This window comes from Benincasa hispida, chromosome 12 (genome assembly GCF_009727055.1).
Source record: "Benincasa hispida cultivar B227 chromosome 12, ASM972705v1, whole genome shotgun sequence".
NCBI classification, from domain to species: domain Eukaryota; kingdom Viridiplantae; phylum Streptophyta; class Magnoliopsida; order Cucurbitales; family Cucurbitaceae; genus Benincasa; species Benincasa hispida.
In genome coordinates this window covers 16,914,876-16,925,462 of record NC_052360.1, presented here as the reverse complement: position 1 = coordinate 16,925,462, position 10,587 = coordinate 16,914,876, and the positions used below count along the sequence as shown (strand labels likewise).

Below are 10,587 nucleotides of genomic sequence, written 5' to 3'. Positions count from 1 at the left end.
TGAACTGAGTTATTCACAATACCGATGGCAGCCTTATTGTCACAAAACAATTTCATCGGAAGCTCATTATCTTGCTGGAGATCTGATAATATCTTCTTCAACCAAATTTCTTCACAAATCCCTAAATTCATGGCCCTATACTCAGCCTCAGCACTACTTCTAGCAACAACTCCTTGTTTCTTACTTCTCCAGGTAACTAGATTACCCCATACAAATGTACAATACCCAGATGTCGATTTTCTATCAACCACAGACCCTGCCCAGTCAGAGTCAATGTAGGCTTCAACAGATCGTTTATCGATCTTTCTGAACATTAGGCCTTTACCAGGAGTTCCTTTCAGATTCCGAAGGATACGTTCAACTGCTGTCATATGATCCTCACAAGGAGCTTACATAAACTGACTCACAACACTTATTGCATAAGAAATATCTGGTCTTGTGTGAGACAAGTATATCAACTTTTCGACTAACCGTTAGTACCTTTCTTTATTAACAGGAACTCTATCATTCTTATCAGCTTCGCATTGTACTCTACCGGTGTATCAACAGGTTTACACTCAGTCATGCATGTTTCTTTTATTAAGTCCAGAGTATATTTTCGTTGAGAGACTGATATACCTTCTTTTGAGCGAGCCACTTCCATTCCCAGGAAGTATCTTAGCTTCCCGAGGTCTTTAATTTCAAACTCTTGTGTCATTTCTATTTTGAGCCTCATGATCTCTGCATCATCATCCCCAGATAAAACAATGTTGTCAACGTAGACAATAAGAATAGTTATCTTCCCTGATGTCGATCTTTCTATAAAAAAGAGTGTGATCAGAATGTCCCTGAATATACCCCTGTGCTTTCACAAAAGTTGTGAACCTGTCAAACCAGGCCCTTGAAGACTGTTTCAATCCGTATAGTGACTTCCTCAATCTACACACCTTGTTCTTAAATTGACTCCCGAACCCAAGAGGGAGACTCATATAGACTTCCTCTTCAAGTTCCCCATTCAAAAAAGCTTTTTTTAACATCAAGTTGGTGTAGAGGTTAATCTTTATTCACAGCAACTGACAAAAGCACTCGGATAGTGTTAAGTTTAGCCACAGGAGAAAAAGTTTCAGAATAATCTACTCCATAGGTTTGAGTAAAGCCTTTTGCAACAAGTCTAGCCTTGTACCAGTCAATAGTCCCATCTGACTTGTATTTTATAGTAAACACCCATTTACATCCAACTGTCTTGTGCCCTTCAGGCAAAGCCACCTGTTCCCAAGTTTCATTCTTCTCGAGAGCTCTTATTTCTTCCATAACAGCAGACCACCATTTTGGTTTTTTCATTGCAACACTTATGTCATTTGGAATCACCTCAGTGTCTAAACTAGTAGTGAAAGCTTTGAACTCGGATGCAAGATTACTATACGTCATGTAACTATGCATAGGTATTTAGTACATGAACGAGTACCTTTCCTCAGAGCTATAGGAAGATCAAGCAATGCATCACGTTCTTTCACCTCTCCAGGCTCCTCATCATGATCGACTTTCAGTGTATCAGAAACTTCAATAGCATCCTCCACATCATCATTAGCACGAATCATTTCATTCTCTGCAGTTTCCCTTTCTGTTACTCTTTCAGTATTACTGCTTCCTTCTCCCTTGTCTTGCCCGCCTTCATCAGTCTTCATACATACATCAACATCATTAATTTTAGGAATATACGTACTTGGATCTGATGGCGAGTCTGATTCCTGCACTGGAGCCGGCAGTTCTGGTTCAACAGGTGACACTACTTCTTTCCTGAGATTCTTCCTATAGTAAGTTTTCCAAGGAACTTGATTGGTAGGAAGGACCAAACTGTCATGCTCAGAACTAGGTTTAGACAAGGTTTGAATGGAAGTTGACTCTAAGGGAATAACATAAGATGACCAGTTAGTCTATTCATTCATGTTTTCCCCCCGAAGATGACTAACAAGAAAAAATGACTGATCCTTGAGGAAGGTGACATCAATGGAGATATAGTACTTACGAGATGATGGGTGATAGCATTTATATCCATGTTGATGGAGTGGATATCCAATAAAGACACACTTTTGAGCACAATGAGTAAATTTTGTGTGGTTTGAACCATGGGAGTGAATAAAAGCAACACAACCAAAAACTCAAAGAGAAACATCAGAGATCAATCGAGTAGTTGAAAATGACTCTTTAAATAATTCTAAAGGAGTATGAAGATTAAGAATACGAGATGGCATCCGATTAATGAGATGGGCAGCAGTGAGAACTGCATCTCCTCATAGGTATGATGGAAGAGTGGTAGATAACATAAGGGACCGGGCTACTTCAACTAGATGACATTTTTTACGCTCAGCTACTCTATTTTGTTGCGGAGTGTAAGCACTCGAGCTCTGGTGGATAATACCCTTAGAAACAAGAAAATCCTTGAAGGAGGCATTGAAAAACTCTCGCCCATTATCACTTCGTAAAATCCCAATCTTTGTTTTAAATTGAGTTTCGACAACTGTATAAAATTGTTGAAAAATAGATGATACTTCAGATTTGTTAGTGAGAAGGAAAACCCAAGTAAGGCGGGTGTGATTATCTATAAAAGTGACAAACCACCGTTTTCCAGTGGAAGTAGTAACTGGTGAAGGACCTCATACATCACTGTGAACAAGGGAAAAAGGACTCGAGGGTTTGTAAGGCTAAGACCGGAAAGAAACACGATGTTGCTTGGCACGAATACATACATCACAATTTAAAGAAGAAGTATTAATATTTTGAAATAAATGCGAAAATAAATACTTCATATATTGAAAATAGGATGTCCTAAACGAAAATGCCATAACATAAAGTCATTTTCAGAAACAGAGAAATGTAAAGACATAAACCCAGTTTGATGATTATCTCTAGAGGAAGCTTCTTCATAAAGGAAGTATAGTCCCCTATCGTGTCGGGCAATGCCAATCATCATCCCCGATTTTAGGTCCTGAAACAAAACGGAATCGGGTGAAAAAATTGCCTTACACTTCAAATCTCTTGTTATTTTACTGACAGACAACAAATTATACGATATTTTAGGCACATGTAAGGGATCACGCAGAAACCGTCAAATGGAGAAATATTGCCTTTCCCCGCAACAAGGGCAAATGACCCGTCTGCAATGCGAATACACTCATTACCAACACTTGGGTTATATGACATAAACAATTCTGAAGGACTCATAAGATGATCTGTGGCTCCTGAGTCCACAATCTATGGCTTTTTACCATTTATACTAATCAAGCCAAATGAAGAAAAATTACCTGACTGTGCAATTGCACTCTTCCCAACCGTACTCAAGTTGTGCTTACTGTCAACAGAAGATTGCTTCTGAGTCTATTCATCTATTGAGTCACTTACCAAGGCATGACTAGTATTAAATTTGTCATGAGACTATCGTCGCCTGCTGTTTGGGGACTTCTCGTGCAGTTTCCAACACTGGTCCTTTGTGTGCCAGAGCGTTTTATAATGTTCACACACGAGTGGGGGTTTTTATCACCATCAGCACTGGACAACTTTGCAATGAAAGCAACTGTATCAGTTGTAGGAATGGAATTATTCATAGCACACGACTGATCCTCTTCAAGCCATATTTCGGAGCAGACTTCTCTAAGTGAAGGAGTCGGGCGTTAGCCCAATATTCGACTACAAACACCATCAAATTTAGGGTTTAATCCAGCCAAGAACACGTAAACACAATCTGCCTCTTCGATTTTCAAGTATTGGGCTTCATCTTGTGCACAGTTCCAGACAATATCTCGACACAAGTCCATTTCTTGCCATAGCATTGACAGTTTGTTAAAATAAGATGTAACGTCCATGGATCCTTGTTTGCATTCATGGACTTGTTTGTGGAGCGTATAAAAACGAGAGGCATTCTGTCTTTTTTAGAACAGATCTTGCGCTGCCTCCCAGATATCCTTGGCAGTTGTAGCATATAATAATGGTCTCCCTATTTGAGGCTCCATACTATTCACCAAAACAGAGCGTAACAGTGAGTCTTCTCCTTTCCAGATTCGTTCCTGCGGATCGCCAGGTGCTGGTTTTGGAATTTCCCCTGTCAGGTACTCAAATTTATGACGTCATTCCAAGGCCATTCGGATGATTGGGACCAGGAGAAATAATTCTGACCATTTAACTTTTCCCCTATAAGAAGTCCTACAGAATTACCCATTGAACTAGATAAATAAGAAACATTCAGCAAAACAGGGAATGAGTTTACCAGGTTCTCTGTATAAACTGGTTGAACAGGATTGAGATTTGCGCCAAACATTGTATCTAAATCTGAAATCTGTTGTTGTAGATAAGCCAACCGTTGTCTCACATCGTCTGGGTAATGGGTCAAACCACAAGTAGCCAGAACAGGGTTTGCTACTTTCTGCTAAAAAGACATCATCGGTTGGACAGAGGTCGCCGGCACCTGTGAAGTACCCAGCTAACCGGACGACTCGAGGTGATCGCCGGCAGACTGGCTCGCCGTCGGGTAGTAGATAGATGGCTGAAACCTGCGGGCAAACTAGCTCGTCATTGGGTAAATCAGATTTGACACAGACGGGCAGTTAGATCCATTTGACGCGGACGGTCAATCGACTCCAGCCACAAAGGTACCAAACACGCGGTCGATCGCCGTGACGTTCGTATTCGGCATAGCCCGCTAAAAGTCGACTGGATCTGAGGCAAGCTGGCTAATCGGCACGACCCCAACCAGAAAAGACGTTTGAGGAAGCACGACGGACTCCGATGGCACGAACGACACCCTATCACCTGGATCAGTTGGATCGATCTGCTTGCGGTCTGTTTGTCTATCTGACGCGGTGGCGCCTATGGATGACGACTCTCCATCGACTGTTGTTGAACAACTGAAAGCAACTTCGGTAAGGCTGCTTGAAAACATTCTTTTACAGCCGCTTGAATTGTCGTCTTCATGTCAAAACTCGAAGTTCCATCTGTAGAAGATGACTGTGCTTGATTCTCTTCCATAGCGGCTAAGGTTTCGTCGCCTCGCTCTGATACCATGTTAAAAATAAAAGCGTAGAGAAGAGAATAACACAGTTACGTGGAAACCCTAGTATAGGAAGAAAAACCACGATTTAGAGACTTTTCTTATTATTTTTAAAACTGATACACTGAATACACATGGATACACTGTATAAATAGACAATAGGAAACCCTAGGGGTCTACATAATTACATAAACGCCCCTAGGTTAATAACCCTATTTTCAACCAAATCAACTCGCCAAAAGAGGATTAAATCCCAACTCACGAGAAAATATTCACCAAACATAAAGGAAATGAATACAAATTCAAAAAGAACTATACATTTTGCAACAAGATGAAACTTAACAGATAAAAGATGAAGATGTAACCTCTATCATAAGACAGCCAAGAATATCACCATAAGCAGCTACACTTCTAGGTTGCTGCTTCCCTGTCCCACCATTGTTTTGATCACTACTGTCAGGGCTTTATCCAAACTCCATTGGCATCACAGGGGCAGAAAGTGACTCTTGGACATTTAACTTTCTGCAAGTAACTCAACTTTGGAAAAGAGTTTTGAAGTTCTCTCCAGTCAATCTGTAATTCCGTCATGTATTTTAAACGAACAACCTCTGCCGCCTCCCACTTTTTGTCGCCGAGCTTTTTTAGGCTCCCCCCTCTAATGTAGAGCTTCTTTAAGGTTTTCAAGTTATCAGGATTTAGCCAGTTGGGTAGCTCTTCCACCCGTAGACATTCGAGCTCCAGCTTCTCTAACTTCTTTGGCAGTTCTAAGGTCTCATCATTGGGTGGTACGGTTACTTTGCTAAATTGCTTGGAGAAATTTTGTACAAACATTCCTCTTGCAGTCTCGGGAGGTTGTTGATTCGACTTCACCTCTTGGGCCACCCACACAATTGCGAGATTTTGTAGCTCACCATGCTCCCCAAGATCTCGAAGAACACGTAGATCATTATCGTTAGGAAAATCATGGCTGCTTGTGTTGATGCTCAACTTTCTCAGTTTCTTTAAGCCTTTTAAATAATTAAGACTTGACTTGCCTGTAATAAACCCCTTCAAGACTCTCAGTTGAGTGAGTCTAGATATGCTCTTTGGCATTCCATTTAGCATATAACAGCCAGTGACATCCAAATGTGTAAGGCTCTTGAGAGATCCAATGCCTCCAGGAAGTTTCTCCAGATTGTAACAACATTTCAAGTCTAAAACCCTGAGATCACAAAGCCTATTTATGGAATTTGGAAGCTCATTGATCCAAAAGATCCCCTGAAGGCTCAAAAGCCTCAGTTTTTTCATTTTCTTCAAACCTTCTAAGAACTCAAGGCTTTCAACCTCAACCACATGCTCCTCATCATCAACTTCACTTTGCCACCTCCCCAAGTAAAGAACTTTGAGGTTTCTCAGCTTTAGCAACCACTCCACAACTTTGGTAGTTCTTATGTCTATAACCCCCTGCTTGGCCAACCACTCCAATGCAGAATCGGGGAAAGGTTGACTAACATTGAAGATTGTTCCCATCTTTTCTTCTAACTTCTGATTCTTCGTCGGCGCTTCCGGCGGATGAAAGCCTCCCCCCTTCACCAGAAAAATTCTATCACAGCTGGATGATTCACAAGTTGGGTTGTCCCCAGAATCATACTTCAAAAATCTCTCTGCAGTGGCCAGTTTAATGGCAGCAGAACGCACAAGAGGGGGCATTCTAAATTTCTTTTTGACCTTCTTCTGTTCTTCCTTCACCGGCACAATCAAACCCTTATCTGCAAATTTCTGGAGAATCATACCAGCCTTATTCTCTGGACTTGAATCTCCAGTGCCTGAAGCGTCTAATAAGTCTTCTCCAATCCACCAATAGGTAAGAAACCGCTTCTTTAACACTACATTTTCAGGAAACACAGCAAAATACAAAAAACATTTCTTAAGGAGATCATCAAAACCATTGTAAAATGTCTGAATTTCTTTGAAAGCGGGACTTTCGTCGAACACGTCAACGCCATACAAGTTAGGCAACCTGAAGAACTCATCCGGCTTCCGCGTATTACTTCCCCTGTCACCAAAATGGGCGGTGGTTTTGGCCAAGGACAACCTACGATACGAAGGAATCTGGAACTTCAACGTCCTCATATCTTTGTTTATGGCGTCGAGATACTCCTCTCCGATTTTCTGGGTCAGTGGAGAACCAGCAGGGGCTTCTTTGACCATTTTGATAACCGTATCGAGATTGGCTTTTATGCTCTGTATCGGCACATTAAGCTTCTTATCGCGATTATTTATCATCGTCTTCAACGCCTCCATCAAAAGCTGGATGTTGTTCAGCAATATCTCAACTTTGGGGTCTTTATGGGTCTCGTTGCTGCCATTAAATTCCGGTACTTGCTCTGTTTCTTTCTTACCTTGCTGTTCTTCAGGGGTTTGTGTCGGAGCAGGGGGCTCGACGACGGCCGGAACTATCTTATCGCCGGCAGCTTGAGTGGGTGTAGCGGAACGTTTTTCGAGGGCTGTGGAGAGCTCTTTGTGCAAATCTGAAAGGGTTTCGATCATCTGAGGAATTGTTGGGATTGGGGTTGACGTTTGAGGATCGAGGATCGGAGAAGGGGAAGCCATCGTTGGAGGAGAAAGCTCTGAGTTCCTTGTTAGTTGGTTTTGGTTGTCTTTATACGTTCATATATATTGGTTCCGCTTTAACTCTTAATTAATTTCACTTTATAAATTTAATTCTTTTAAAAAGATAAAATAATATAAAATTTGTAGTCAATAATTTAAATAAAAAAAATTTCCAAATTATTTATAAAAATTTTGGATAATAATATATAAATAAAATGATTAAAAATTTGCCCGAATTTATACAATATATTTGAAAATAATATATATATATATATAATTTAGTCTTCAGAATTTAATTTCTATTTTTGATAAAATTTTATAAATAATTTCTAATTTATAAGGACTTTATCGAGTCAGTTTTATCAAACACTCAATTCTAATTTTTAAAATTCTACGGACTAAATTTTATTTTTTTTTTTCTAAATCATAAAGATCAATTAAATTTACATGTTAAGTTTGGTTGCATTTGAGTTTTAATTTTAAAATCGAAATTTAGTCTTGAGTTTAGTAGGTCCTTTACTCTTTAATTATATAATGGAATGTATTATTAGGATTGACAACGAAGCCGGGGCGAGACGGGAGAGGGTCCCCATCCCCGACCCCGTGGAGAAATTCCCCCATCCCTCCCCCCCCCGCCATTTGAAGGCGGGGACGGCATCCCGTATGCTAAATAAACTAGCACCTTCTCCTTGACCACCATTAGCACAGCTTCGCCTAAAAAAGAGATCACAGAAAACAAGGAGATATACAGTTGAACCAAAAAATCAGCGGTTCCTAACGGAATAGGTAACAAAGCCACTTTGACCCGATTCGGCCTAGTCGGGAAGAGATTCGCATAGAGACTCTGACGTTACGGGAATCTCGGGGGCGGGGATTCCCTGTGGGGATCGGATTTCCCTATAATTTCTCGTGGGAATCCCTTATTAGATCATGTGGGATTTCTTATTTTTTTCTTTTAATTTTTTAAGTTTGGGCTTGACTTTTGGGCTTAAATTTAGAATTTATATATTCAATATTGGACTTACAACACTATATAAACATACATATGTTATTTTATATATTATAAATATATATTTATAAAAGATTAAAAATAAAACTATATAAAATCGGGGTCGGGGTCGGGGTCAAGGCAGGGATACCATTTCCGTCCCCGGACGGGGCCCTGAAAAAATTCCCGGGTTTGACCCATCCCCGATCAAACCCACGGGGCGGGGCCCACGAGGACCTGACCCCACGGAGAATTTTGCCAACCCTATGTATTATTATATTGTTAAAAACCATAAATTTTGAATTTTTAAAACAAAATATATTTTATCACTTTTTTAAATAATAATAAACCTTTTGCTTTTTCTTTTTAACATGTTTCCCTCCCTTCCTTCTTTCTCTACCCTTTACTCATCTCCCTTCTCCTTCCTCTTTAATGGCCACCATTTTTTCCCCTCCAAATGGGAAATAAAGGAAAAGAGTGTTGGAAAAAATCTCCTATTACTACCATATGAATAAAAAAAAAATAATAGGGAAATTAAAAGAAAACAATAAAATTAGAAACTCAAAAATTAACGAAAAAAAACTTCAGACTAAAAAAACCATGAAAACCATTCCAAATGGCATGAACTCATATATAATTTTACTCTTAATCTAAAACACCTCTTATGAATATGAGGAAGAAGTGAAAGAGAATGGTGTGAATTCAACTATTGAACCATTGCATGTAACCAAGAGAACCATTACAAAAAACAAGATACAGAAGACCCAAGAGACTTTCACACTACATCTTCAAAAGCTAGCAAATTCATCAAAACCGACAAATAGTTTTGAGTCTAAATTTATATATAATGTTAGTTCAATGAGTCAAAAAGAAAATAACATGAAGATGACATATGAAATGTCTTATAGTTTGGAAGATGGCTTGGAGGTAAAGAAAAGTATGTAGGTTTTGTAAAGAAAATGTTATCAAGTGTGCGTTGTATAGAAAAACGTAATGTCAAACCTTGAAGGATAAGATAATTTGAAGACTTTCTACATTTTTAGTTTTGTATTTTGACTTATTAATTTGTATGCAATTAAATTTTAAGTTTCAAGGTCTTATTTTCTACAATTTATAATTAATTGTGTTTAAATTACTTTTGAGTTCTTGGCCTTTAAAAATGGTTTGTATTGCTCTTGAAAATTTAGATTATTGATATTAAAAAATTTGAGCTTATTCAACTCCTTGGGTGTTGTCTTTTCTTTCAAATCTTGCTTTAAATTTGATTTTAAATCAATTTATTGGATTCGTCTAAGCTAATTCTTGGAGTGAGTTGTCTTAAGATCTAAGAATGATCATCATAGATTTTAAATTTGATCTAAGTTAGCTTTCTTTGTGAGTGTTTATAAGAATTCTAGAAGGATCTCTAGTTTTGTATACAACGAACATTATGGACGCTTATCAAAAAAGGAAGGAAAAATAAGAAAGTAAGGAAAGAGATGAGAAGAAAATGTTGAGGAGTCGACGACCATTGATATGAGAAAGAAGTGAGAGAAGAAAAAAGGTCGTATTTTGTTTTTTGTTGTTTTTTTTAATTTAAAAATTAAAAAACTGTAGTTTTATTTTAAAAATTAAATGTTTCTTTTGTATCTTCAAAATTAAAAATATATTTTTTTATACTAGAAATAGGTGTCAGGTAAGATTTCTAAATATGGTTTATTCAAATTAATTAAACTTTTTCCTAACATAGGCTAAATTAAGAAAATTAATAGAATTTCTGCGAACAATTATTTTAAACAATAATTTTACATAATTATATTCACTTAAATCATGACAAGCAAATCCAAACATCCAATTTAATTTTCATAACAAGATTGATTTCAAATATAAAATATAATAATAAATTAATTACAAAATTCTATGATAATAATATAATAATACGAAACGTCCAATAGGCTTTTTCCAAAATATAAGAATAATAATATGGAAAATGAATTCTATCAACCTA

At 38.1% G+C, this 10,587-nt stretch overlaps 2 protein-coding genes across 2 annotated transcripts; both read right to left on the bottom strand.

Annotated features, from left to right (window-relative positions):
- Positions 1–1,032: 1,032 nt before the first annotated feature.
- On the bottom strand, positions 1,033–1,407 carry LOC120067420 (uncharacterized mitochondrial protein AtMg00820-like). Its single transcript, XM_039018987.1, has one exon. The coding sequence runs from the start codon at positions 1,405–1,407 to the stop codon at positions 1,033–1,035; it is 375 nt and encodes a 124-aa protein (XP_038874915.1).
- A 1,860-nt stretch (positions 1,408–3,267) lies between these two features.
- LOC120092905 (probable disease resistance protein RF45) lies at positions 3,268–7,677 on the bottom strand. The gene is made up of 2 exons (XM_039051149.1): positions 5,386–7,677; positions 3,268–5,083 (listed from the first exon to the last, which is right to left on the bottom strand). Exon 1 carries the CDS (start codon positions 7,610–7,612, stop codon positions 5,477–5,479), a length of 2,136 nt encoding a protein of 711 aa, XP_038907077.1. The 5' UTR covers positions 7,613–7,677; the 3' UTR covers positions 3,268–5,083; positions 5,386–5,476.
- Positions 7,678–10,587: the final 2,910 nt, after the last annotated feature.

Excerpts from the sequence above, each read along its gene's own strand:
- LOC120067420 (XM_039018987.1), bottom strand. The coding sequence starts at position 1,407 with ATGACGTATAGTAATCTTGCATCCGAGTTCAAAGCTTTCACTACTAGT.
- LOC120092905 (XM_039051149.1), bottom strand. The coding sequence starts at position 7,612 with ATGGCTTCCCCTTCTCCGATCCTCGATCCTCAAACGTCAACCCCAATC.